Source organism: Trachypithecus francoisi, unplaced genomic scaffold, assembly GCF_009764315.1.
Source record: "Trachypithecus francoisi isolate TF-2019V2 unplaced genomic scaffold, Tfra_2.0 Lachesis_group20, whole genome shotgun sequence".
Lineage (NCBI taxonomy): Eukaryota > Metazoa > Chordata > Mammalia > Primates > Cercopithecidae > Trachypithecus > Trachypithecus francoisi.
Window position 1 is genome coordinate 37157858 of NW_022681466.1, and position 27318 is coordinate 37185175.

Here is a 27318-nt window from a genome sequence, read left to right on the forward strand (position 1 = left end):
CTGCCAGGAGGCAGAGCTCTGAAAACCTCCACAACGACGCCTCTCTCTCCAGTGCCCGCACTGCGCCCCAGGCTGACTCCCAGGAGGCCCGAGACAGCCCTGGGCGGCCATTAAGATGGGTCTGGAGGGGACATCAGTGTGGACATCTAGTTGCTGGGCCTAGGGTCACACAGCCCTTTCTTGTCTGAACTGGCCACTGCCCGGAGGAGATGCACTATTCGTCTTAGTGTGCCATCACCTAACCGCCATCGCAGCTGAGCCCACCTCCTTTCCTGGACATTAGAGGACTAGGGGTGCGAAGGTCGGGGAAAGCTGGGGGCATCCAGATGTCCAGAGTGGAGGAGGGGCCTCTTCCCTGCGTGGATGTGCATGGGAGGGATTTCAGAAATTTTCTTTTTTTTTTTTTTTTTTTCTGGGTACCAAATTTCTTTATTTGAAGGAATGGTACAAATCAAAGAACTTAAGTGGATGTTTTGGTACAACTTATAGAAAAGGTAAAGGAAACCCTAACATGCATGCACTGCCTTGGTGACCAGGGAAGTCACCCCATGGCTATGGGGAAATTAGCCTGAGGCTTAGCTTTCATTATCACTGTCTCCCAGGGTGTGCTTGTCAAAGAGATACTCTGCCAAGCCAGATTCGGGTGCTCCCATCTTGAGCAAGTTGGTCACGTGGTTACCCAATTCTTTGATGGCTTTCACCTGCTCATTCAGGTAATGTGTCTCAATGAAGTCACACAAATGGGGGTCATTTTTGTCAGTGGCCAGTTTGTGCAGTTCCAGTAGTGACTGATTCACATTTTTTTCCAAATGTAAAGCACACTCCATCGCATTCAGCCCGCTCTCCCAGTCGTCATAGTCTGGTTTCTTAATATCCTGAAGGAAGATTCGGCCACCTCGTTGGTTCTGCAGCTTCATCAGTTTCTCGGCATGTTCCCTTTCCTCATGAGATTGGTGAAGAAAGTATTTGGCAAGTTCTTCAAAGCCACATCATCGCGGTCAAAGTAGTAAGACATGGACAGGTAAACGTAGGAAGCGTAGAGCTCCAGGTTGATCTGGCGGTTGATGGCGGCCTCTGAGTCCTGGTGGTAGTTCTGGCGCACCTGCGAGGTGGACGCGGTCGTCATGGCGGAGGCTAAGGACAGGCGGCGGCGGCGGGGGCCTTGGGGCGGTCCGAGGACGCGGTGAAGAGGTGACGGAGGGCTGGCTATGGGCGGCCGGCCGGGATGGGGGACGAGCGCCGGGTTCCGTCCAAGTACTGTTGAAGCAGGAAACCCCGACGACTCTCGGCGAAGAACGTCTAGAAATTTTCTTTTCTTTTCTTTTTGAGATGGAATCTTGCTCTGTCACCAGGCTGGAATGCAGTGGCGCGATCTGGGATCACTGCAACCTCCGCCTCCTGGGTTCAGGCGATTCCCCTGTCTCAGTCTCCCGAGTAGCTGGGACTGCAGGCGCCCCCCACCACGCCTGGCTAATTTTTTGTACTTTAGTAGAGACGGGGTTCACCATGTTGGCCAGGATGGTCTCGATCTCCTGACCTGGTGATCTGTCTGCCTTGGCCTCCCAAAGTGCTGGGATTACAGGCGTGAGCCATCGCGCCCGGCCGAATTTTCTTTTCTTTTCTTTTCTTTTTTTTTTTTTCTGGAGTCATCTCTCCACTCCCAGGTCAGTGTGGTTTGGATGCGGGTGGGAGGGATTGAGCCCCTGAAAATGGTTAGGATTGTCTCTGGCCTCAGCCTCGGTACACACATCACAGGACAAATCAAGCAGCAGTGGTGATGTCCTCTACAGTGGGCAAACTTCTACCCATGTTAGACAGTGCACAGGCTCTTTTTTTTTTCTCTCTTTCTCTCTCTCTCTTCCTTTTGAGACAAGATCCTGCTCTGTTGCCCAGGCTGGAGTGCATTGGCATGATCTCCACTCACTGCAACCTCTGCCTCCTGGGCTCAAGCAATTCTCCCACCTCAGCCTCCCCAGTAGCTGGGACGACAGACTCATGCCACTGCCCTCCACTAATTTTTGTATCTTTTTGGGTAGAGACGGGTTTTCGCCATGTTGCCCAGGCTGGTCCTGAACTCCTGGGCTCAGGCCATGTGCCTGCCTCGGCCTCCCAAAGTGCTAGGATTGCTGGCGTGAGCCACCTTACCTGGCTAGGCACAGGATTTTAAGTTTAATTTAATTAAATTAAAAAAAATTTTTTTGAGACACAGTCTTGCTCTGTTGCCCAGGCTGGAGTGCATTGGCATGATCTCCACTCACTGCAACCTCTGCCTCCTGGGCTCAAGCGATTCTCCCACCTCAGCCTTCCCAGTAGCTGGGATGACAGACTCATGCCACTGCCCCCCACTAATTTTTGTATCTTTTTGGGTAGAGACAGGTTTTCACCATGTTGCCCAGGCTGGTCTTGAACTCCTGGGCTCAAGTCATGTCCCCACCATCACCTCCCAAAGCGCTAGGATTACTGGCATGAGCCACCTTACCTGGCTGGGCACAGGATTTTAAATTAAATTAATTTTTTTTTTTTTTTTTAATTTTTAGAGACAGAGTCTTGCTGTCTTGCTCTGTCACCCAGGCTGGAGTGCAGTGGCGTGATCTTGGCTCACTACAATCTCTGCCTCTCGAGTTCCGGCGATCCTTGTGCCTCAGCCTTCCTCGTAGTTGGGATTACAGGCATGCACCACCACACCCAGTTAATTTTTTCTATTTTTAGTAGAGACAGAGTTTTGCTATGTTGGCCACGCTGGTCTTGAACTCCTAGCCTCAAGTGATCTGCCTGCCTTGACCACCCAAAGTGCTGGGATCACAGGTGTGAGCCACTGCGCCTGGCGTAAATTTTTCTTCTTTAAGACAGGGTCAGGCCGGGCGCGGTGGCTCAAGCCTGTAATCCCAGCACTTTGGGAGGCCGAGATGGGCGGATCACGAGGTCAGGAGATCGAGACCATCCTGGCTAACACGGTGAAACCCCGTCTCTACTAAAAATACAAAAACTAGCCGGGCGAGGTGGCGGGCGCCTGTAGTCCCAGCTACTCGGGAGGCTGAGGCAGGAGAATGGCGTAAACCCGGGAGGCGGAGCTTGCAGTGAGCTGAGATCTGGCCACTGCACTCCAGTCCGGGCGACAGAGCGAGACTCTGGCTCAAAAAAAAAAAAAGACAGGGTCTCTCTCTCTGTCACCCAGGCTGGAACGCAGTGGCACAATCATAGCTTACTGCAGTCTTGAACTCCTGCCTCAACCTTCCAAGTAGCTGGGACTACAGGCTGGTGCGACCATGCCCGGCTTGGCACAGGATTTACATATGGCCCTGGACAAGTCACTGGCCTTCTCTGGACTTCCCAGGACTTCTCTGGACTTTCTGGGATGCTTCAAGTTCAAATCATCAGTGGTACAACTGTTGAACAATATGAGAGTGCTGCGAGTTACTAGGTCTGTGTGGACCGGTTTTGGATTCTAGGCTGGGTCCCAGGCAGAGGTTGCAGGCTGGGGCAGCTGCAAGTAGGACATGCAGGTGGATAGAGGGCCCAGCAGCTTCAGCACTGAAGACTGGACTGGGTTGCCACACCCAAAGGAAGGATCATTACTCACTTCCCACTCAAGAAGCAGATGGCAGAACTGTTTTGGAGGGGCGTGGCTTGGGGCCTGAGACCTTCGTTCATGCGTTCATGCGGTCCAGATGGAGATCCATGAGTTAAGACTCTTTCTAGATATCATGTAGCACTTCAGATTACAAAACTTTTTGCACATGGTCTCCTCTCTGCTTTACAACAGCTCAGGAAAGTAGGCCCAAACATCCACTTTAATAGATAAGGGAGCTCAGAGCAGGTAACCAACCATGCCAGGTCACACAGCCAGGGAGGGGGTTGAGCCAAGGTTCAAACCACTGCCTTGGATTTTGCAGATACATCCCTGCAGACATCTTTACTGAAGAGGGACCCTGAAGGCTGAACAGCCAACACAGAAGAGGAGGCACTTGGGGATGAGGGCAATTTATGGCCCTGAGAGGGCCCAGTGCAGGTAGGATGGGAGCCAAGGTAAGGCTGGGCCATGCCTAGCTGCAAGCAAATTTCCTTAAAAAAAAAAACAAAACAAAACATGACTTTGTCTAAACCTAAAGTTTGTGGTGGCATTCAAGTCCCATCATAGCCCATCTGTCCAGACTCATCTGTCTGGGATCCCCGTCTTGGGGCCAGTGGTCACTGGCCTGCTTCCTGGTCAATTAGCTTCCGGGACTAGGGGGAGGTGTGAGGAGCCTAGAGTGCAAAATTTAAGAAGCACTCACTCTCAGGGGCGTGCAGGTGCAGGGTAGCGAGGGCAGGACTCTAAGAGTGAGTCTCTTTCCTCCCCGTTTACCTGTCCTACTTTCGCTCTAAGCATTAAGTTCCCAGAGGACAGAGACGACTTCTTCATTAGAAGATCCCGGGGGGTCCCCAGCACTGAAGGGCTCACAGTTGGAGCTCAAACATTTGCCAGTGGTCAGGCTCATCTTTCTTTCCCCAGTGAAAAATGGCCTAGGTTGGGAAGGGCAGGTTCCTGTCTACTGCGTGATCCAACCGCTTCTGGTTCGCCCAGTGTCTGGACTTGTCTTTTGCCAAGAATAAGCAGATGAGATGGGCGGACGAACTCCAATGTCCCTGCAAGATTCAGGAAGTCCAAGCCAGAAAGTAAAGGACGTTTAGTTCCACGCATTTTCTTTTTTACATGCGGGGCAACACACCTGGACAGTGTCGATGACTTGGTCCAAGCCACACGGCCGCACAGGGACAGCGACAGGGCTACACAACAAGTTCTTCGATGCTATGATCTATCTAATCAAGGAAAACCTGGGAAGCAGCTACTTGATGCACATCGAGTATATCGACGCTCTACTTACGAGGACTGGAACAGTGAGCAGGATCAGTCCATTGCTTTTGTCTGTCTGCTGAGTCCCCGTTTAGGAAACGGAAAAAGGGGCGTGCACGCGGGCGCGGCTGCGTGAGAGACGCGCGCGGCGGCGCGGGAAGCAGTCTCCTTCACCACGAGCATGGCGTCGCTCAGATGTAGCACCGTCGTCTGCGTGATCTGCTTGGAGAAGCCCAAATACCGCTGTCCGGCCTGCCGCGTGCCCTAGTGAGCGAGGAGGTCGCGGGGTCTGGGGGTGCGGGTGTCCGGTCACGGCGGGAGGGCGGGCGGCAGCCGGCGGGCTGCTGGAGGGGCCGCGGGCCCTCAGGGCTGACGCGGCCTGTGGTCTCTGTTGTTACAGCTGCTCTGTAGCCTGCTTCCGGAAGCACAAAGGTGAGTGCCCGTCCCCGCCAGCCCTCGGCCCCCTCCTCGCGCGGGGTAGCCCCCACGTCCAGCCTCCGTCTTGGGGGCGTGGACCCTTGGGCTGCGCTTCTTTCTCCGCCTCGGGTCTCCGTGGGTTCTGCAGGAACCTCGCTTCCTCTTACTTGGTCCTTGGTGTCATAGGCCTCTCCCTGTGTGTCGGACAGTTCCCTCTGTTGTCCCTCTCTTTAATCGCTCTCACGGTTTTGAACAGTCAGTAATCTTTCTTCTACCCCGCCCCTCCTTCTGCGTACTACTCTTCTTACTTAGAAATAGTTACCGATTGCTTTTCCCACCGAGGTCTACCCTAGCAGTTTCTTTCTCAGTATTCTGGTGTAGCCCCTTACCATTTTGGCTGAAACTGCACAAGTTTAACAATATTTTCACTCGTGTAAATAATGTCTTGTAGGCCGGGCGCGGTGGCTCAAGCCTGTAATCCCAGCTCTTTGGGAGGCCGAGACGGGCGGATCACGAGGGCAGGAGATCGAGACCATCCTGGCTAACACGGTGAAACTCCGTCTCTACTAAAAAAAATATATACAAAAAATTAGCCGGGCGAGATGGCGGGCGCCTGTAGTCCCAGCTACTCAGGAGGCTGAGGCGAGAGAATGGCGTAAACCCGGGAGGTGGAGCTTGCAGTGAGCTGAGATCCGGCCACTGCACTCCAGCCTGGGTGACAGAGCGAGACTCCGTCTCAAAAAAAAAAAAAAAAAAAATAATGTCTTGTTAGAAACAGAGGTAAGTCCATGTACAACACAAGGAGAAGTCCTTGACTTGTTAAGAGAAAAAAAGAACCAAGTAAGTTCTGTGTATGTGAACACACTTTTGTAGCGTTAAAAAGAAGTGACCTGGCCGGGCGCGGTGGCTCACGCCTGTGATCCCAGCACTTTGAGAGGCCAAGGCGGGTGGATCACCTGAGCCCAGGAGTTCGAGACCAGCCTGGCCAACATGGTGAAACCCCGTCTCTACCAAAAATACAAAAATTAGCCGGGTGTGGTGGCGCGCGCCAGCTACTCAGGAGGCTGAGGCAGGAGAATCGCTTGAACCTGGGAGGTGGAGGTTGCAGTGAGCTGAGATTGCACCACTGCACTCCAGCCTGGGCAACAGAGCGAGACTCGGTCTGAAAAAAAAAAAAAAAAAATGTTTGATGTAGGCGGGGCGCGATGGGTCATGCCTGTAATCCCAGCACTTTGGGAGGCTGAGGTGTGCGGATCACTTGAACTCAGGAGTTTGAGACCAGCCTGGGCAACATGGTGAAACCCTGTCTGTATAAACAAACAAAAAAAGCCAGGCGTGGCGGTCTGCGCCAGTGGTCCTAGCTACTCAGGAGGCAGAGGTGGGAAGATCGCTTGAGCCCGCAAGGAGGAGGCTGCAGTGAGCCAAGATCGCACCACTGCATTCCAGACTGGGAGACAGCAAGACTCTGTCTCAAAAAAAAACAAAAAAAGTTTGACGTAGATTCTTTCAGCTTATTTCCACTCTTGTACCAATATATCGAACTTTTTTTTTTAGCTTTTAGAATCTCAGCAGTGAGACTGTACTTAACATCCTCATTTGATTTTATATGTTGTGCACTTTTCAAAACATAGTGCATACAGGCCAGGTGCAATGGCTCAGGCCTGTAATCCCAGCACTTTGGGAGGCCAAGGTGGGTGGATCACCTGAGGTCAGGAGTTTGACACCAGCCTGGCCAACATGATGAAACCACATCTCTACTAAAAATACAAAAATGAACTGGGTGTGGAGGCGCGCGCCTGTGATCCCAGCTACTCAAGAGACTGAGGCAGGAGAATTGCTTAAACCATGGAGGCGAAGGTTGCAGTGAGCCGAGACTGCACCACTGCACTCCATCCTGGGCAACAGAGTGAGACTGCGTCTCAAAAAAAGTAAAAATTAAAAAAATTAAAAATAACTAGTGCATACAAGTTCTAGCTCACTGATTTAAAGGACTGTATGTTATTTCATTATATAGTTGATACGACCATTATTTATATAAAGTTTCCTATTGGTGGATTTTTCTTTTTAATATTTGTTTTTAATTGACACATAATTGCACACAATTTGAGTTACAATGTGATATTTCAATACCTGTATACAATGTGTAAGGATCAAATAGGGTAGTTAGCATGTTCATCACCCCAAATAATCATTATTTCTTCATGTTGGGAACATTCACAATCCTCTCTTCCAGCTATTTGAAAGTATAAATTGCTGCCAACATGGTCACACTAAGGTGCTGTGTAACACTAGAACTTACTCCTCCTATCTGGCTGTAATTTTGTATCAATTAGCCAACTTCTCCCTAGCCCCCTACCCTCTACTCTTTCCAGCCTCTAGTTACCACTTTCTACTCTACTTCTGTGAAATCAACTTGCTTAGCATCCACATGTTAACAAGAACATCTTTCTGTGCCTGGCTTATTTCACTTAACACGATGTCATCTGGTCTTATCCACGTTGCTGCAAGTGACAGGATTTCATGGTTTTTTATGGCTAATATCCAGTGTGTATATGTACCACATTTCTTTATCCCTGTTGGTGGATCCTTAGGTTGATTCCATATCTTGACTGTTGGGACTAGCAGTAAACGCGGGAGTGCAGGTATCTCTTTGGCAGACTGATTTAATTTCCTTTGGATATATACACAGTAGTGGGATTTCTGGATCATATGGTAGTTCTATTCGTAGTTTTTTTAGGAAACTCCATGCTGTTTTCCATAATGACTCTACCAATTTACATTCCCAATAACAGTGCAGTGTATAAGAGTTCCCTTTTCTCCACATCTTTGCCAACATGTTATTTATTTTCTTTTTGATAATAGCCATTCTTACTTTGGTGAGATGATATCTCACTGTGGTCTTGACTTGCATGTCCCTAATGATTAGTGACGTTGAACATTTTTTCATGTACTTGTTGGCCATTTGTATGTCGTCTTTTGAGGTGTCTGTTCAGGCCATTTGTCCATTTTTATTTTTTTTTGAGACGGAGTCTCACTCTTGTCGCCCAGGCTGGAGTACAGTGGCACAATTTCTGCTTACTGCAACCTCCGCTTCCGGGGTTCAGGTGATTCTCCTGTCTCAGCCTCCAGAGTAGCTGGGATTAGAGGTGCCTGCCACTATTCCTGGCTGATTTTTTTATTTTTAGTAGAGACGAGGTTTCACCATGTTGGCCAGGCTGGTCTTGAACGCTTGACCTCAGGTGATCGACCTGCCTTGGCCTCCCAAAGGGCTGGGATTACAGCTGTGAGCCACCACGCCCAGCCCATTTGTCCACTTAAATTTTTTTTTTTTTTTTTTTTTGCTGTTGAGCTCCTTGTGTATTCTAGATACTAACCTTTTGTCAAGTGAATATTTTGCAAATATTTTCTCCCATCTTATAGTCTCTTCACTCTGTTGTTTCCTTTGTTGTACAGAAGCTTTTTTGTGTAATAGAATTCCATTTGCCTAGTTTTGCTTTTGTTGCCTTGTTTTTGAGATTTTATTCATAAAATCTTTGACTAGACCAAGGTCCTGAAGCATTTCCCCTGTGTTTTCTTGTAGTAGTTTCATAGTTTCAGGTCTTATATTTAGGTCTTTAATCCATTTTGATGTTTATATATGGTGACAGATAAGGATCTAGTTTCATTCTTCTGCATATGATTATCCTTACAGTTATCCTATTTTTCCAGTACCATTTATTGAAGAGTGCTTTTTTCCCAGTATATGCTGTTGGTGCCTTTGTGAAAAGTCAGTTGGCTGTAAATGTGTGAATTTATATCTGGGTTCTCTATTCTGTTCCATTGATCTATGTGTCTATTTTTATGCTAGTACCATGCTGTTTTAGATATTATAGCTTTGTAGTATATTTCGAGGCCAAGTAGTGGTGATGCCTCCAGCCTTGTTCTGTTTGCTCAGGATTGCTTTGGCTGTTGAGGATCTTCTGTGGTTCCATATTAATTTTAGAATTTTTTTTTTTTTAATTTCTGTGAACAGTGTCATTGGTATTTTGATAGGAATTGTATTGACTCTGTAGATTACTTTGGGTAGTATGGTCATTTTAATATTTATTTTTCTTATTGGTGGATATTTACATTAATTTTGCCTTTGTTGCTGCTATAGGCAGTGTTAAAGTAGTATTTAATAAAGAATAATTTTTTATCAGAAATTTCTAATAGCCACATCTGTTGTACACTTTTCATTTGTCTTTTTATTTTTATTTTTTTGCAACAGTCTTGCTCTGTCACCCAGGCTGGAGTGCAGTGGTGCTCACTATAGCCGTGACTTCCTGGGCACAGGCAATCCTCATACCTCAGCCTCCCAAGTAGTTGGGACTACAGGCATGCGCCACCATGCCTGGCCTATTTATTTTTAATTTTAATTTTTGTGGAGATGAAGTCTCACTGTATTGCCTGGGCTGGTCTTGAATTCCTGGGCTCAAGTGATCCTTCCACCTTGGCCTCCCAAAGCGTTGGGATTACAGACGTGAGCTACCCGTGTCTAGCCTGTCATCTTTCTTGATTCCTATGAATATCTGCTGTGTTTGGCTTTTTCTTTCTTGATATTCTCCTTTGGAGGCTGGGAAGATACCGCTCTGTGGTATTCTTTCCTCCCTTTCTCCCTTTGAAGTCCTAACCAGGCCTGACCCTGTTCTAGCCTCTGAGGTCAGATGAGATAGGGTGCATTCAGGGTGGCATAGCTGTAGGTTCTCCTTGTTTCTTCTTTTTGAGACAGGGTCTTGCTCTTTTGCCCAGGATGGAGTGCAGTGGCGTGATCACAGCTCATTGCACCCTTGGCCTCTTGGGCCCAAGTGGCCTTCCCACCTTAGCCTCCTGAGTAACGGAGACAAACTTTATCTATTTTTCGTAGAGACAGGATCTCACTGTGTTGCCCAGGCTGGTCTTTGACTCCTGGGCTTTAGCAGTCCTCCTGTCTCGACCTCCCAAATTGCTGGGATTACAGGCAGGAACCACTGTGCCCAGTCCTCCCTTTTGCTAGATCTCTCCCTTGAAATTTGGTCCCTGACTTTTATTCCTAGGTAGGTGGTCTCTCTTTTAAACTTTTTTTTTTTTTCTTGCTGACATCCAGATCTTTAGCTCCAGCCTCTTTTTGAGCCCCTTAGACACAAATGTATTTTGGGGTCAGGTACAACTCAGAAAATTCACCTCTTCTCCAGTCCCTCCTGCTGTGTTCCTTACACGTATAGCACAGCTGTAAAGTAAGACCTGGATTCTAAAATCTGCCTCTGCTACTTACTAGCTGTGGACACCAATGGACAAGTTTGTTACAAGAAAAATTAATCCTTTCGTCTGTAAGTGGAATTAATAGTGTCCATGTCATGGGGGCTTTCTAAAGGTTCATTGAGCCACTATGTATCTCACTGTGTACCTGGCACAGTGCTTGGCACTCAGTCGCTGGCAGCTGTTGTAACTGCCACCTATCTGACCAGAACCTTTCCGTAGCATATTGTCAAATCCACATTTTAAGTCTCTACAATCTGGTCCTGCCTTTATGTCCTCAGAATCCTTTCCTGTGACTTCATGCTCTGTTGATTCTCTGTCACCCAGGCTGGAGTGCAGTGGCACAATCATAGCTCACTGCAGCCTTGACATACTGGGCTTAAGTGATCTTCCTGCCTCAGCCTCCCAGGTAGCTGAGACCACATGCATGCACTACCATGCCTGAATGATTTTTTTTATTTTTTGTAGAGGCATAGTCTTGCTAGATTGCCCAGGCTGGTTTCAAACTCCTGGGCTCAAGTGATCCTCCCACCTTGGCCTCTAAGTGTTAGGATTACAGATGTGAGCCAGCACAGCTGGCCTTCTGTTGACTTGGTAAGTTCTTTGGTTGTTTTTTCTCTAGTTTTATCCCATCTGGTATCTGGTTTACAGCAGCTATTTCAAACACCCCAGTTAATTGTGGTGAGAATCTTGTAAGATTCAGCAGGGTAGGGAGGATGGGGACAGGTTCTTGGGGTGCATGAATGAGCCCTGCTTTCTCAGCCTGCTGGCGGTTTTCCTTAACCTCCCTCTTGCTTTGATCTCTCACTTCTTCCACATTCCTGGGCACCCACCCACATCCCTTACCTCAGACACTTGCTTCCTACCTAGATGCTAGCTTGGTGGGGAGGTGCAGCCTTGTTGCTGAAATGGAGGTAATGTGGGCCTGGGATTTGTGTCTTTTTCAGAACAGTGCAACCCTGAAGCTCGTCCTGTTGAGAAAAAAATAAGATCAGCTCTTCCTACCAAAACCATAAAGCCTGTGGAAAACAAAGGTGGGTTGGTTGACTTCAAACAAATCTACAAGGGACGTCACATAGAATAAGTTGAAAGGAAGGAAAAGGGGAGACTGGGGCTGGTCAGGGAATCCAGAACAAGAGCTTCATTGGGAAACAACAGCTTTCTTAGCCCTGAGCATCAGGAGTGGGGCTATGTCATCATGAGTGATGTTGAGGCAACAGCCTGAAAGCAGTATTCAGAAGAAAAATGGGCAGAAGACAGAGATGAGAAAGGCCATGGCTATGGTTTGGGGGTTTGTGGTGGGCCCTGCTGGCAGGAGCCTTCTCTAGCCCACAGCTGCTGGTCTCCCTCCATGAATCTGGCTGGGGCTGTCAGTTCACCTGAGCTCAGCCCAGGCAGGAGGCTTTCTTTGTCCTAGATCATCTCGCTGCTGCTGGGGGTTCAGAGCTCATAGCAGTAGTGGGCTGTCGACCCATCCGTCCAGCCATCTAAATGTTCTTTAATACCTCCTGGGTGTCATGCACCATGCCAAGTTCTGAAAGCAGCCCCTCTGGTGCCACCAAAGAGGTACTGAACATTCACTCCAAAGGCATGGCCCATTTTTGCCCTTTGAGAAATTTCCAGGTTGGGTTCAGGCAATGCCAGCAGTTTCTGCCCATGCTGAAAGCACAGGAGATTCTGCTTGACTGTTTTTTACAGAGCATCCAGTTAATTGGCCCATCACAGGGTTGGAGCCATGTAGAGGTGGGGATGGGTAATAAGTTATTAGACAGCCAGGGTCTTAAGCCTAAAGACCACAGGACCACATACACAAGTAAGGATGTGAACACTAGGGTGCATTTGTTAAAATCACCAATTCTTTCACTTAGCCTCCCTCTTCTAAAAAAGGAGTGTTAGTATAGTCACAAACTCCAGAGAAGAGGATTTTTGTCTGTACCTGCTTGAATACCCCTATCACTATTACATGTGTGTGCATACATTTTTATCCTGTTGAAGTAGTTGTTAAAATCTGGTGCCCAGGCCTCCTTTTTAGTCATGAGCCGTTGACTGTTTTGTATTCCTTAGATGATGACGACTCTATAGCTGATTTTCTCAATAGAGATGAGGAAGAAGACAGAGTTTCTTTGCAGAATTTAAAGAATTTAGGTAAGTCTGTGCTGTGCTTGTTTATTTGTCAGTGGTTGAGATACATTTACTGGGCTGGGCGCGGTGGCTCAAGCCTCTAATCCCAGCACTTTGGGAGGCCGAGACGGGAGGATCACGAGGTCAGGAGATCGAGACCATCCTGGCTAACACGGTGAAACCCCGTCTCTACTAAAAAATACAAAAAAACTAGCTGGGCGAGGTGGCAGGCGCCTGTAGTCCCAGCTACTCTGGAGGCTGAGGCAGGAGAATAGCGTGAACCCGGGAGGTGGAGCTTGCAGTGAGCTGAGATCCGGCCACTGCACTCCAGCCTGGGCAATAGAGCAAGACTCTGTCTCAAAAAAAAAAAAAAAAAAAAAAAAGAGATACATTTACTGTGTTGTAAGGATTGTGATTTTTTTTAAAGTTATTAAATCCTTGAATAAGTATGGCATGCAGGGCCCTTACTATCTAGCAACATAATTCTGTAAACATAAGGGTGTCACACCTCCCAGCCTGCCCACACCATTCCTTCTGCCTGGAATCCTGCTGGTCTTGCAGGCTGGCAAAATTTTGCTCCTCCTTCAAGGCTTGGTTCAAGTTTGCTTTGTTCAGCTAAGCTTTTCTTGACTTTTTGTGTCTCTTTCAGAATTAGGCACTTTTTTGGTTTCCCTTAGCAACTTGGACTTACTAGTAATAAATCACTGTTACATTTTATGGTAATTTATCTCTCACATACCGATTTGTACAGCAGGGACCTGTATTCCCAGATCCCCAGTGCTCAGTTCACAGTCCAGCCTTTAACACAAACGGGTTATCACATGATTTGGTTTAAGGGGAAACAGGTGTTGCCATTTTTGTAGCACTGCTTATTCAGTCCTTAAAACATTGTTACATGTGTATAGTGTGTTAATTTCATCCTTCCCATGTCACAGAATCATGTTAAAAGGTTATGCTTTGCACTTAGTCTCATGGTTATGATTAGACTGAGTTTGCAGCTGAGCTGGTAATAGGTGTGAAAAATTTTATAGACTGTAAAGTACCATGCAGGTATTATTGTTGGTTCCCTGCTACTGGTCCTGCTGCACGCCAGATCACATGCTCAGATATCCGAGTATCTCATATAGCTGTCTTCACCACTGGCAACTTGTATGGCTAGAAGGAAATCATGCGAGCAGCTTAATGCTATTATTAGCTTTTTGATTGTGCTGATAAAGCATTTTTTTCTTAGCTGAAGTGGCACGAAGTTACAATATTTACAAAGATACCAAGAACTAGTATCTGTTACTGCATTTAATGTGGAAATAGTTTGATATGCTGATCTCACCTTTCATTTTATAGAGGTGGTATCTCGCCATGTTGCCCAGGCTGGTCTTGAACTTCTGAGCTCAAGCGATCTTGCCCACCTTGACCTCCCTAATTGCTGGTATTACAGACAGGAGCCACCACGCCTGGCTGATAGTTTTATTACACTTGAAGTATTTCTTCACTTTTCAGCCATCTCCATGTTTTCCCACTTGAACTCAGATTGGCTTTTTTTCTTGTTAATTTTTAGGGGAATCTGCAACATTAAGAAGCTTATTGCTCAATCCACACCTCAGGCAGTTGATGGTCAACCTCGATCAGGGGGAAGACAAAGCAAAGCTCATGAGAGCCTACATGCAAGAGCCCTTGTTTGTGGAGTTTGCAGACTGCTGTTTAGGAATTGTGGAGCCATCCCAGAATGAGGATTCTTAAGATGGATTATTGTGCTGCTTGCTCAAACGTGTGCTTGACTCCCAGAACCTGCCTGTTCCCTCTCCCAGGAGACCAGCTAGTGTGGGGGGCCCCAGACAGAAGAGGTTTCCAGGATGCAGACTAGGTTATACAGGCCTTTACCGGCATTGATGTGGCTCATGTTTCAGGCAGACGTGGGGCCCTTAAGGTGGCAAGTCCTTTATGGAGAAAAAACTTGACATTCAGATGGTTGTTTTTAAATGTTTTACTTTTGGTACAGTTGATAGACATCATAAATGATATCAAGCTTTACACTTCATATGGAGTTAAACTTGGTCAGTGTTACTAAATAAAATCAGGATGTGATTCTACTGTACATTGCATTATTCATAATTGTTTGAAATTACATTAAATAAATCAACTTATTAAATACTAAAGTTTTGTTCCTTTTTAAAGGAAATAACCACAAAATTTTCCCCAGCCCAAATTCCAGCGCCAATTTTAGGCCAACTTTGGTTGTTTTCTTCCAAAAGTGCTTATGTGGAATTGGGTCCCCACTGTAGTGACAGTCAGTCATGACTGCTGCTGAGTTTGATCTGTGAAGGTAGTGAAATGTGGCCCTGATGTTTCTTAACCCTGGTTTGCTAACTACCAGCCCTGACACCATCAGTGCTTGATGTAGCCTGGAGCCCCAGGCCCACTGATGCACTGGGCATGGGGCCCTGGCTTGAAGGCTGGAGCCGTTACTGTTGTTCATGTGCATTTGGAGCACTGTGGGAATAGTCTGGCAGCTGTGTGCTGATTAAATGTCTTTGGCAAGGCAGCTGGCAGGAAAAGGCCTTGTGGAAACAAAGGCACCAAGGATCACCCAGCCCAGTAAAGGCAGAAGAGGTCACATGTGGATCAATCTGTGTCTTTCCAGCAGAATCTGATTAAAGCCTGTAATGCTGTAGGGCGAAGGTTCAGGGCAGATGTCAGCATAGCGCAGTGGAGACTTTCTGCAGTGAAACTTGATCGATCCCTAGAGGGGAGAGAGAGCTGCAGCTTTAGCCCCAGTTCCTGGGAATGCCAAAGCCTAACAGAACCCCACACAGCAGATGCTAGAAATGCAAGGAGGTATGGACAAGTACTAGTACTGGGGGCCACAGCAGGATTAAAATAGCGTTACATCCACTCAGTGTGAGACAGATGAGGAAACCCTAGGAGGAGGCGCTCCCTAAGAGGAATGTCTGTCATACTCCTATGACTGCTTAAAGCCGGAAGAACAAAACATTTACCCTTCTGTTTAGCAGGCCTGTGTGTTTTCATGGGAGATTTCATTTAGATTAAGGCCTATAGTAATTCCTCTGAATGGAAATTCAGCGTTTCCTTCTGCCTTGTCATTTCACTTACTCCTTGCTGTGACTCTATGCAGCAGGTTGAGTATTAGCCCATTTTATAGACAGACTCCGAGAAAATGTGTCTTAGCCAAGATCATCCAGTGAATGGGGCAGAACCAGGACCCAGACCCTGGAGTTCTACCTCCCAGTGCAACACACTTTCACCTTTCCTCGGCCACTTTATTTCTATGAGGCCTGGCTTACTGGGGTGACTCACAAAGCCCTGAGTGACACTGACTTCCTGAGTGTGCTGGCTGACTTTTCCCTGGATGCAAACAGCTGGGCACGGTGGCTCACACCTGCAGTTCCAACACTTTGGGAGGGCAAGGCAGGTGGACCGCTTGAAGTCAGGAGTTCGAGACCAGCCTGGTCAATATGGCGAAACCCTGTCTCTATTAAAAATACAAAAAAAATGCAGCCAGGTGTGGTGGCACATGCCCTGTAGTCCCAGCTATTCGGGAGGCTGAGGCTGGAGAATCACTTAAACCCACTGCACTCCATCCTGGGCAACAGAGTGAGACGCCATCTCAAAAAATTAACATGAAAAAAGACCCACAGAGAACTTGGACCACTGACCGTGCTTGTCATTTCCTCAGCTAGAAAAGGAGAAAAACCCAGAAATACAGTTAGAGGAAAACATGGTGCCAAATCCAGTGCCTTATGAGGTAACCAACTGATCACAACCGAAGTTGTGATGTGGGACTAACTAGATTATTTGCTCTCAAGTCTTGGGTAGTTTCTTTTTTGCTACGTCTCATGAATTTTTCCTCTTTTCTGTAACTGACCTATTATTACCCTAAGCCAAACTTTTTTTTTTTTTTACACGGACTCTTGTCCGACAGGCTGGATTGCAGTGGCACAATCTTGGCTCACTGCAATCTCTACCTCCCAGGTTCAAGCAATTCTCATGCCTCAGCTTCCCGAGTAGCTGGGACTACAGGCACCTGCCACTACACCCAACTAATTTTCGTATTTTTAGTAGAGACAGGGTTTCGCCATGTTGGCCAGGCTGGTCTTGAACTCCTGACCTCATGTGATCCACCTGCCTCGGCTTCCCAAAATGATGGGATTACAGGTGTGAGCCACCACTCCAGGCCCTAAGCCGAACTTTAACCACCTCCTGCTCCTGACTCATCTAGAGCCTTGGTTCTCACAGTGTGGTTCATGGAGCATCAGCATCAGCTGGGAGCTTGCTAGAAACGCATTGCATTTGGAAATGGGACTAAAAGAAGATTTAGAGATGCTGAAATAATTAGAAGCTCTTTTTAGAAAGATAAAGGGCTCTGGAAGATTCCCAGTTATAACAAAGTAAATAATCCAAACCTGCAGTTGGTTGGGACGTGCAGGCCTCTGGTTTACCCAGTAGGGTTAGGGAGGGATCTTTTTTTTTTTTTTTTTGAGACGGAGTCTCGCTCTGTCGCCCAGGCTGGAGTGCAGTGGCCGGATCTCAGCTCACTGCAAGCTCCACCTCCCGGGTTTACGCCATTCTCCTTCCTCAGCCTCCCAAGTAGCTGAGACTACAGGCACCCGCCACCTCGCCCAGCTAGGTTTTTTGTATTTTTTAGTAGAGACGGGGTTTCACCGTATTAGCCAGGAGGTCTCAATCTCCTGACCTTGTGATCCGCCCGTCTCGGCCTCCCAAAGTGCTGGGGTCACAGGCGTGAGCCACCGCGCCCGGCCAGGGACGGATCTTGTCCCAGCCTCAGTCCCACTCCCACTGTGAACTTGTAGGCTTTGCTCCTGCTGTTCTCAGGATCAAAGCTGTCATGGCCATCACATACAACGTACCTGAGGCAGTGCTCGGATGGATGTGACACCAGCCTGGTCTTGTTGTGCTGTCTGGACAGTATAGCTACTGGGGCTGCTCCTGGGGAGCTGGAGGCAGGCCCAGACCACTAATTTCCTCTGAAAGCTGCCTACACCCATTGCTGTATTGGCCAGGACCAGTCCCAGGGGCCAGAGGCGGATTATTCCCTCCAGGAACCTGGTCTGCAGCGGCGAGGTGCTCAAGGAACAGGGAGCCTGAGAGAAGTGTTTTTCTTCCACACCATCCAGTTCTTTAGCAGCAAGGTAGGCCATTCTGATCTTAAAAAGCAAACATCCCTTTATAGCTTTAGATTTATCTAGCCCTCTTCGCAGAAAATGGAAATCAAAACTGTCTTTAACAAATCATGTTAACAAGGTGAACTGAAGGCACCTGGCTGTGAACAGCTGGCTGCCCTGAACCAAACTGGTTCCATATGGCACAAGTCTATACACCCCAGGCAACTGTGCTTAGGCCTTACATATGCTACTTGAAAACAAAAAAACAGCCCATTGAGATATAACGGATATGCCATAAAACCCAGTCTTCTAAAGTGTACATCCCAGAGTTTGGTATATTCCCAGAGTTGCTTACACCACTCTTTACCTTCATAACCACCCTGCAGGGTAGGTGTTACTGTGCCCACCGCATACACGAGGAATATGAGGCTCACATGTGAACAACCTGCCCAAGGCCACCTGCATTACAGTGGCAGAGCCAGCATTCCCACTCGGGTCCATCTGATCCCCAAAACTGATCCACTGCCCACCCCGACTTCTTGGGTCTTACTTACTCTCCACTTCTGCCACGCATGCTTGATGACTGTGGCAGCTGCATGTAGCCTCTGGATGTGTTTCCGAGTTAACCAGGAACGAATGGCTAAGAGGTTCGCCCAGAAACAGGAGAGATAATAAAGGAGCCATTAGAGCTGTCAGTGACCTGGCTGCAGCAGCACCACAGTTGCTGTCAAACTTTCAAATATATATATATTTTTTCAATAAATGACTACCTTGTGCTACAGATAACATTCTGAAGTCAATACATAAGGCAAAATTGGCTTTTAAACATTCCTTACACTGCCCACACACTTGGATACACCTACACAATACAGTGAAGGGGCACTGGGGAGCCTGGACTGGCTGAGGGCCCAGCAGTCACTTCCCGTCTCAGACTTGGTCCAGGTCAGCACCCAGGGAATGGGAGGGGTCTGGACTGTCTATGCCTTTAAAAATTGGTTTTTTTTTTTTTAACTCCTCAGTTGAATTTGGTTGCTTTATGCATCCCTGATCTCACATCACCATATACCCAAACACTGATACAATTAATAGATGGTGGTAATTTTTATTCTCTTCTCTACAATTTCAGCATATTCTTTTTGTTTTGTTTTTTCTTTTTTTTTTTTTGAGACAGGGTCTTGCCCAGGCTGGAGTGCAGTGGCATGAACAGCTTGTTGTAGCCTCAGTAAGGCCGTAGCTTCAATCTTCCAGGCTCAAGCGATCCTCTTGCCTCAGCCTCTGGAGTAACTGGGACCAGGACACGTGCCACCAGGCACGGTTAATTGTTATTTTATTTTTTTTGAGACAGAGTCTTGCTCTGTCACCCAGGCTGGAGTGCAATGGTGCAATCTCAGCTCACTGCAACCTCTGCCTCCTGGGGTGAGGTGATTCTCCTGCTTCAGCCTCCTGAGTAGCTAGGATTACAGGTGCGTACTACCACACTTGGCTAATTTTTGTGTTTTTAGTAGATACAGAGTTTTGCCATGTTGGCCAGGCTGGTCTCGAACTCCTGACCTCAAATGATCTGCCTGCCTTGGCCTGCCAAAGTGCTGGGATTACAGGTGTGAGCCTCCACATCCAGCCATTTTTTTTTTTTTTTTTGTAGCGATGAGGCCTCCCCATGTTGCCCAGGCTGGTCTCAAATTCCTGGGCTCAAGTGATCCTCCCACCTCAGCCTCCCAAAGTGCTGGGATTATCAGAGCAAACTATTGTGCCCAGCTTCCTTATACAATGTTTTAATGCCTACACACACAGAAACACACCTTACAAGGATGGCATCACCCTAAATATGTAGTTTGGCATCTAGGTATGAATATCATTTTGGAAGTGGTTCTCCATTAAATTTATAATAGTCTTCAAAAACACTCAGCTGCATCATAGGGACAGTCTGGTCCCTCATCTGGCTATGACGTCACCACTGTTAGATATTTGGGTTCTTTCTAACACTTTTCCTTTTCAAAATAAGACCACTATGAACATGGTGGTTAATACATCTTTTCATTTGATGAACTCCTTTTGGTTTTTACCTTCTCCTTAAATTCATTCCAGTCCCAGAGCCCAGCAGGTAATGCTTTGAGTTGTCATAAAGGAAAAAAAAGTTGGCCTAAACAGCTGTCAGGGTCTGGGAAAGAGGAATTAAAGACAACGTTTAGCCTCCACTTCTTACAGAGTACCTTTGTTTATGGAGTGACTTGGTTTCCACTGAACTGGAGAGACGTTATGGTGAGAGGGATAGGGAATCTGAATCCCAGCACACCACAGGGACGAGGCATCCATCTCTTCAGGCTGGGACACAGCTTCAGGAGATGGGGACTCGACGAGCCATGTTTCAAAGGAAACCAACATCCTGTGGAGTCTGCGTGCAGTGCTGACAGGTGACCTGCCCACCTACCTGCCTGGATGAGCATGGCGGCCCGCCGCTGCCGCTCCTGCTCTCGGTGCCGGTGTCGCCTCCAGCCACCCTGGATGCAGCGGGCACACTGCTCCAGCACCTGGGCACGCCCGCATTCCAGAAGCTCCAGCTGGGAGAAAAGGCATCCACTGAGGGCAGCCTCTTCTCCCCCTGCCCCATCCTGCTGAGGAGAGCACACAGCTGGCCTCTGTAACCTCCTCATGCCCAAACCAGCTCACCATGGAATCAGTAATGAACACCTTGGTCCTGCCACAGTGCATGGGGGCTGGCATGGCCTCAGCCGAGTCACCAGATGTGGCTGCTGCCTGAGTTAGGACCGGCAGAGTGTGGAGAATGTCCTGGATGAGAGGTTCAAGCGTGGCTTCCTCACTGTGTGGACACCATTCTGGGGGAGGGAGATGGCCCTATCAGTGCATGGTCGTCTCTGCATGCCTCTGTGGCCTGAAGAAACTGGCTTTGGCCTCCCTAGCACTCTACAGGTCTCTTTCCTGCTGTTCTTGGCTCTAGCCATTTTTTCCTTGTTCTTTTGGAGGAAGCCACCAACAGTCCCTCTATTGTCCCTCAGGGCACTGGCTGTTCCGTGGAGCCTTGGAATACCCACTTGTGCCTGTGTGTCCTGGGGTGTCCTACAACCTCTACTGCCGTGAGTCCCTTTGGGCAGGCTGGCAAAGGGTACCTGACACCTGGAAGGGTGACTCCTTCCAAGCTTGGATTCCCAGGCTGCTCAGCCAGCATTTGTTTCCAAGGCCACAAATGCACATCCTGAGGGCCAAACAGGGCAGCTAGGCCACTCCCTCAGCCCCAACCCCTCACTCCCCACCAAGTAGGGGAAAAGGGAGATGCAGTCCCCGCCCTTAGTTTGGGAATCTTCTATTGCAAATAAAAAGAATAAATTAAAAAATAAATTAAAAAAAATCCCAGCCCTGCAAAGGTCCCGCGTCCCACTGCCTGCCCTCCCGCAGCTCGCAGGGCTTACTCCTGGAGAGGGAGGATTTACCTGAAGACTGTGACCACCTTAGCTGCCCAGTGCCTCTCTGGAGACAGAGGCTGCCAAAGGAGACACCACAGATGAGAAACAGCAGCAAAATCAACCAGGGGCCAGAAGGGCTTTGGGCAAGAGACATGGAACAGGACAGCATGGAGAGGGAGAAGAAAGGAGAAAGGGTGAAAGGAAAGTGAAAACTGCCCAGGAAGGGAGGAAACAAAGCAGGATTGCCCTAGTGGCTGTGAGGGGCCCAGGGTAAGGCTGGGTGGGAGGGGCAGTGGTGCTGGGCTGGGGTCCTGCCGAGGTGGCACCCCCCCCGCAGCCTGTCCTTGGCCTGTTCTCCCTCTGCCTGTGTCTGGGTCCCGTGGCTCCCACAGCCTCAGTTTTATCTGCATGCTAACAACCCCCATATGAGGGCCTCCAGATCTTTCCCTCGAGACTAAAGCCTGCCCAAGTGCCTTGCAGACTTCTGCAATGGACAAGTCACCCACGCCCAGGCTCTTGAGCCTCCCTGAACCTCTCTTCCTCTTGCTTTTCCCTACTGCCCAGGCTAATTTAATTTACTCTCTTCCTCTCCCTCTACATCTAGTCAAGCCCCTACCAAGACTGACCAGTTTCTTCGAACAAACATTTCCCGACTGTGCCCACATTTCTTGTTTCTCTCTACTGGGGCAACTTTGCAGCCTCACTCCCACGGCCCTCCATGGCATCCCCAGAGTGGGCTCCAGAAAGTGTGAGGCTGAGAAAGTCATTTGCTCCCTCCCCTGCAGTGCCTGCTCATGTGCCCAGAGAATAAAGTCCAGATTCCTTGATGGAGCCCTACCTGCCACTCCAGCCTCACCTGCCCCAGTTCTCTGCCTCAATGAACCAGCAACACAGATCGGGCGGAATTCCTCATACCCACACTGCTGCCTCAAGCCTCCGGGCATTTGTTCAGATTACATCTGTCATGTGGACCACCCATCACCTGGCGAATCCAATTTATTCTCAGATACTACCTCCTCCAGGAAGCCTTCCCCAATTCACAACTCCCCAGCACCACCCAAAGCATCCTGCTCACAGCTCTGCCTTTCCACTTTCCATATTATTTGTCTTTTTTGAATCTGTTTCCCCCACTGAACCAAAACCAGTGCTGTGTTTTATTCACCAGTAAGCCCCAGCCCCTAGCCCTGAGACAGGGCACAGGGTAGATGCTCAGTAAACTGTGGTTGCACAAATGACTAACACATGGGTCCCACTCACCAGGGAGCCCTTTGGCAGGATATGGGCTGTGGGGGCCAGAGGATGTGTAAGGACGAAGCCTTCTCAGTACCTTGTATCGTTCTACAAAGTTTTGGTGAGAGATCCTGGAAGCCAAAGCAGGTAGGAGAGAATTACTTCATCTGTGAGCCAGGTACATGGCTCAGGGCTAAACGGAAGTTATTCTATTTAATCTGTTCAACAACACAGCACGGTGCTGCCCTCCCTGAGTATCCCCGCTGAATGTGAATGTGGTTTTGGAGCAATTTCTAGGATCACTTGGTCGGAAGCCCATAAAGACCATTTAAAATGGGTCTGTTCTCCCTGCTGCCTTGGTCTACCAACACAAAGCATCTCTTGTGTTAGTAGGGGATCTGTGGGCTGCCTCCCTCCAAAGGGGCTGACAGGCCTCTCCCCAAACAACTGGACCACTGCTATGATGCAGACATGCTTGGCCACATCTCCCCTCTGACCTCTCCGACCCCACAGTCTCCTCTGCTTCCCCCAGATCTCCCTGCTCCCCATCAAGGCAACACTTCTCAAACAGCTGATGGCACCTGATATCTGCACTTCCTCCCAATTGCTTGTCAGCCCTCCTGAGTCTGGCTTCTGTCCCCAACATTGTACCAATGTGGCTTTCGTCACAGTCATCAGCAGGTACAAAATAGTGCACAATAAGTGAATGGATAAACGAATGGATGCTGCTCCCTAGTTCCCAGTTGACTTCTACAGACCAGCCTCTTTCTCTTCATCTCCACATCTCACTTTGGGTTGTGCAGGCTCTTGCCCCATGAGAGTCCCGAGCTTCACTCTGCACTGGCCCTGCACTGTGCCATGATCGAGCCCACTCACCGGATGGGGAAGCCAGCAGCACTGATATGGATGGTCTCCACGAGGCCACAGGCCTCCAGCTGGCTCAGGACCTGCAAGGGTGGGGAGACAGGGTAGGCACCTGCAGCACAGGGCCAGCAGGCCAGAAATGCCATTCCTCTTAGCCCTTCTTAGGCCCTGGCCAGTGCCGAGCTGCAGGCTCTCCCAAGGCTTGGCTAATCGAGGGACCTTGAAAACAAATCTCCTGCAAGAAAGGGTCCCGGTGGTCCCAAGTCCCCCTCATCCAATGTGTGGCTTCTGATACAACTGAGGCAAGTGCTGTCCTGGCTCTGTCTCACCCTGCCCTCAGTGTAGTCTCACTACCACACAGCCCCGCCCAGGCAAATTTCCAGTTTGGATTGTTTTCATTGTTTGCAGGCATTAGAGGGTGGTTCACAGCTGAGAGGCAGGGAAGATTATACTATAAAGATTCTTCTGTGACCTGAACCCAGGTCTTTACCACAGAGCTAAGTTGTCCTGGCTACAAACCCAAATGCCACATCTACCAGGCCACACCTTCAGCAGTGTCCAGCATTCACCCCTCATCCACATCCCTCAGAACCTGGAACCCCAAGCAAAGGGCAGTTGCTGGCTAGAATGCTTTTGTTAGATTAGAAAAAAATGATACCGGCTGAGTGCAGTGGCTCACACCTGTAAATCCTAGCACTCTGGGAGGCTGAGGCGGGCAGATGACCTGAGGTCAGGAGTTCGAGACCAGCCTGGCTAACATGGCGAAACCCCATCTCTACTAAAAAGACAAAATTTAGCTGGGTGTGGTGGTGTGTACCTGTAATCCCAGCTATTTGGGAGACTGAGGCAGGAGAATCACTTGAACTCGGGAGGTGGAAGTTGCAGTGAGCTGAGATTGTACCACTGCACTCCAGCCTGGGTGACAGAGTGAGGCTCCGTCTCAAAAAAAAAAAAAAAAAAAATACCTCCAGTGAGAAACAGCTGCACTGTATGGGAACTGCATGGTGATGCAGACTTTCAGCTTATCACAAGAGACACCCATTCCTCTGCGCAGCTTCAGTCTCTTATCAGGGTACAAGGCTCAAAGAACAAGATGCACTGGAACTTACCTCCTGGCTAGGCTACCATGCACAGACTACACAACCATACATGCTTGCCCTACCACAGCAAGGGAGATGGGTCCTCTCTCATGTCAGGCCTGGCTGGAGAGACCACCTTTGTTCACTCCATTTGGAGCAGATGTCCTGCCCTTCATCTCTCCAGGGCCCTGGCCACATGGGGCTTGGTGCAAAGCAGCTTTGGCCCGGTGTTAATTACCTCCTCTTGGAGGAAGGTCTGTGCCTGGCCCTGGCTGTTGGGCTTGATGCAGCGAATGTAGTGGGGCGTGGTGCTGTGTAGGACCTGCAGAAGCTGCTCCAGTGAGGCCTGCAGATGAGAGACCATGGGGTTAGGCAGGGAGAGGGGCTGCCCAGGGCCATCAGCTGGGCTCTGGTTAGTAACTACATCAAATGCCTCCAGCGGGCCTGGAACTTCCAGGATCCTGAGACCAGGAATCTCCTGTGCAGGGATGACTGTTGCAGGCTCTCAATGAGCCGGCTCAGAGCACATTCCTCTCCCGACTTCCCATGCTCCTCACCTCTGTCTTCAGGGACCCTTCTAAACCTGTGGCCCTCCCTGACTGGTCTCCCTGAATCCAATCTCCTCCTCCTTCCCTGCCCCGCTTCTCCCCAGAGCAATCTTCTTAGGAAAGAATGATCTCAAAACTCCCTGCCATTCATTCAGCAACAACTGTTATCATTCAGCTCATCCTGTGTGCTGCAGGCTGTGCCACAGGCTGCCTGCTGCCATGTCAGAGCTCAGTCCAATGGGCCACACATGTTGGATGAACACCCTTGGGGGTGTGTCTGAGGCTGGGTAGGAAGGTGCTAATCAAACCTGGTTTTCTGTGTGCCTCCTCAAGGAGGTGGTGATAGAGCTAAAGTCTGAAGGATGAGAAGGACTAAACTAGGAAAAGGAGCATGGAGGATGGGAGTGAGGTGGAGCTGATGGGGCAGTGGTCAAGAGTATCCCAGGAAGGTGGGGTGGTACATGCAAGGGCTGAGGAGTGGTAGAAAGTAGACAGTGTGAGAGAAGTGAGCGAGGGTAGGGTTAGAGCAGGAAGCTAGATAGCTGGGGATGAGCCAGGTCAAAGAAGCTCATGTAGCTGATCCTCTGCCCATGAACACCCCACTGGCAGTGGGTGAGAGGCTGCATAGTGCCCCCATAGGCCCCTAGGCTTCCCATCATATACCTGATAGCCTATTTGTCTACTGTTTCTGTTTTCCACACTGAAGTATAAACTCCAGGGGACTGGGACAACATCTACTTGACTTGCCACTGCTCCCCAGCAAACAGCACCGATCCTGGCAGGTGCTCAATAAATATTCGTGAGACTGCAGAGTGAAGCAAGCACCTCCCATCAGCACATTAGACCCACCTTGAACTTGGATACCACGGTCAACACAGGGGCCCTGCTCTGGCCAGAGGGTTCCTCCTGGGTCTTCTCTTTGGGGTTAGTAGGAAACAGTCCCATGAGCAGGGAGTCCTGGGATTGCTGCAGGAGACTGGTCAGCTCAGGTGGGACAGGGTCCTGTTGAGAAATGGCAAGAGCAGCAGGTGAGGACAGGTGGAGCTTCTGCCCAGAGCCATCCACTGCCCACCCAAGCCGCAGATGACAGGGCTTCCAGGTAGGACAGGGCCCAAGTCCAAGAGAAGGTCCCCGGGACGACCAGAGACCTGGAGACCCAGTCTAACAAGGGTGATCTCCAGGCAGGTCATGCTTGATTGTGGAGACCTCAGGCAGGTGGGCCCAAGATGGTGATTCTGGATTCTGGGAGGAGGTTCAGGAGAGAAAGGACTCATGACGGGAAACCACTACGTCTGCATAGCAAAGACCCAGCATCTCGTTTCTCGCAGGCCCCACAGGGCACGGCCCAGCCCGTACCTTGTTTTTCTCCACCAGGCCTGCTGTGTGGTACCGCACAGGCCCCGCATAATGCACCACAATGAAGCTGGGCTCCCGGCTGAGCTTATTGTGGCCCAGGCAGGGGCTACCTGCCAGGGCAGTCTCAATGCGTGTCTGGAGCTGGGCTGCGCTGCTTGGTCGATTGAGGCGGCATTCCTGTGGGATGGGAACAGGGGGTCAGCCACCAAAACGACAGTGTCTCACCACAACCCTCACTGTCCCCACCCTGTGGCCCCCATGACAGCAGACATCACACAGGCATCACAGTGTCCCTAACAGGGAGGAAATATAGCAGTTAGCAGATCTATTTGGCAAACTGGGAGGAGAGAGGCACAGAGAGGAAACAGGATAATCACGAAGGCTTCAGAAAACCCAAAGGCCAACTCTGGTGCTTGGCTCATTAGCTGACCTCCCCACCTCATTTATGAGGGAGCAGATGCTGATGGGGCTCCCCTCAATGAGATCCAAACAGGCCTGGTTGTCCTGGTAGTTGACGAATGACCACTCCAGGCCCTCAACTGCATATTCCTCCTAAAGAACAAGGTGGGATGGGGTGGGAGAAGGCAGCTGTGGTCTGATGTCCTGACGAGCCACCCACGGCTGGCGTCGGTACCACAGCATATTCCAGAACAGCATCAAATAAACAAAAGTATATCAAAACATTACATTGTACTCCATATGTGCAATTATTATTTATCAGTTAAAAATAAAATAAGGAGGAACAAAAGGCTTCTAATCAGAACCTGGACTGGGGCTGGAAGGTCAGGAAGGGATTGAGGATCCAAAATAAGGACCTGCCCCCTGCTCACCCATCCCTCACCTGCTGGGCCCTTAGGTAGTGAGCCACAAAGTGCTGCTGCAGCTTCTCATTGGCGTAGTTGATGCACAGCTGTTCTAGACTGTTGTCAGGAAATGACTCAAATCCATACACATCCAGTAGGCCTGGGAGGATGGCAGAGAACCCATGGGGCTACTGCAAGGAGCAGATGGGGGATACGGGACCAAGGAATCCAGGGTGCCTGGGTCCCTGCCAAT

At 49.2% G+C, this 27318-nt stretch overlaps 2 protein-coding genes and 1 pseudogene across 4 annotated transcripts in view; 1 reads left to right on the plus strand and 2 right to left on the minus strand.

The window, feature by feature from the left end:
- Positions 1 to 412: 412 nt before the first annotated feature.
- On the minus strand, positions 413 to 1307 carry LOC117067353 (annotated as a pseudogene). Its single transcript, XR_004430710.1, has one exon. The product of XR_004430710.1 is annotated as a ferritin heavy chain-like (transcript).
- Positions 1308 to 4741: 3434 nt separating this feature from the next.
- Positions 4742 to 14781, plus strand: ZNHIT3 (zinc finger HIT-type containing 3). 2 transcript variants are annotated; one of them, XM_033183799.1, is made up of 5 exons: positions 4742 to 5101; positions 5235 to 5266; positions 11455 to 11541; positions 12572 to 12652; positions 14184 to 14781. In XM_033183799.1, exons 1-5 carry the CDS (start codon positions 5016 to 5018, stop codon positions 14363 to 14365), a joined length of 468 nt encoding a protein of 155 aa, XP_033039690.1. In that variant the 5' UTR covers positions 4742 to 5015; the 3' UTR covers positions 14366 to 14781. The 2 variants fall into 2 exon arrangements, with proteins under 2 accessions (XP_033039690.1, XP_033039692.1); XM_033183801.1 differs by lacking the exon at positions 14184 to 14781 and adding an exon at positions 13019 to 14177 and having other exon boundaries at positions 4930 to 5101; positions 12572 to 12696.
- The window catches only part of MYO19 (myosin XIX), a 43034-nt gene continuing 30310 nt past the window's right edge, over positions 14595 to 27318 (minus strand). Inside the window, 13 exon segments of the mRNA XM_033183786.1 lie at positions 14595 to 15243; positions 15246 to 15365; positions 17512 to 17808; positions 18321 to 18406; positions 20195 to 20324; positions 20434 to 20600; positions 22443 to 22546; positions 23292 to 23362; positions 24597 to 24704; positions 25756 to 25908; positions 26263 to 26439; positions 26701 to 26814; positions 27104 to 27225. Of these exon segments, the coding sequence (XP_033039677.1) occupies positions 15088 to 15243; positions 15246 to 15365; positions 17512 to 17808; positions 18321 to 18406; positions 20195 to 20324; positions 20434 to 20600; positions 22443 to 22546; positions 23292 to 23362; positions 24597 to 24704; positions 25756 to 25908; positions 26263 to 26439; positions 26701 to 26814; positions 27104 to 27225 (1805 nt within the window). The 3' untranslated portion in view covers positions 14595 to 15087.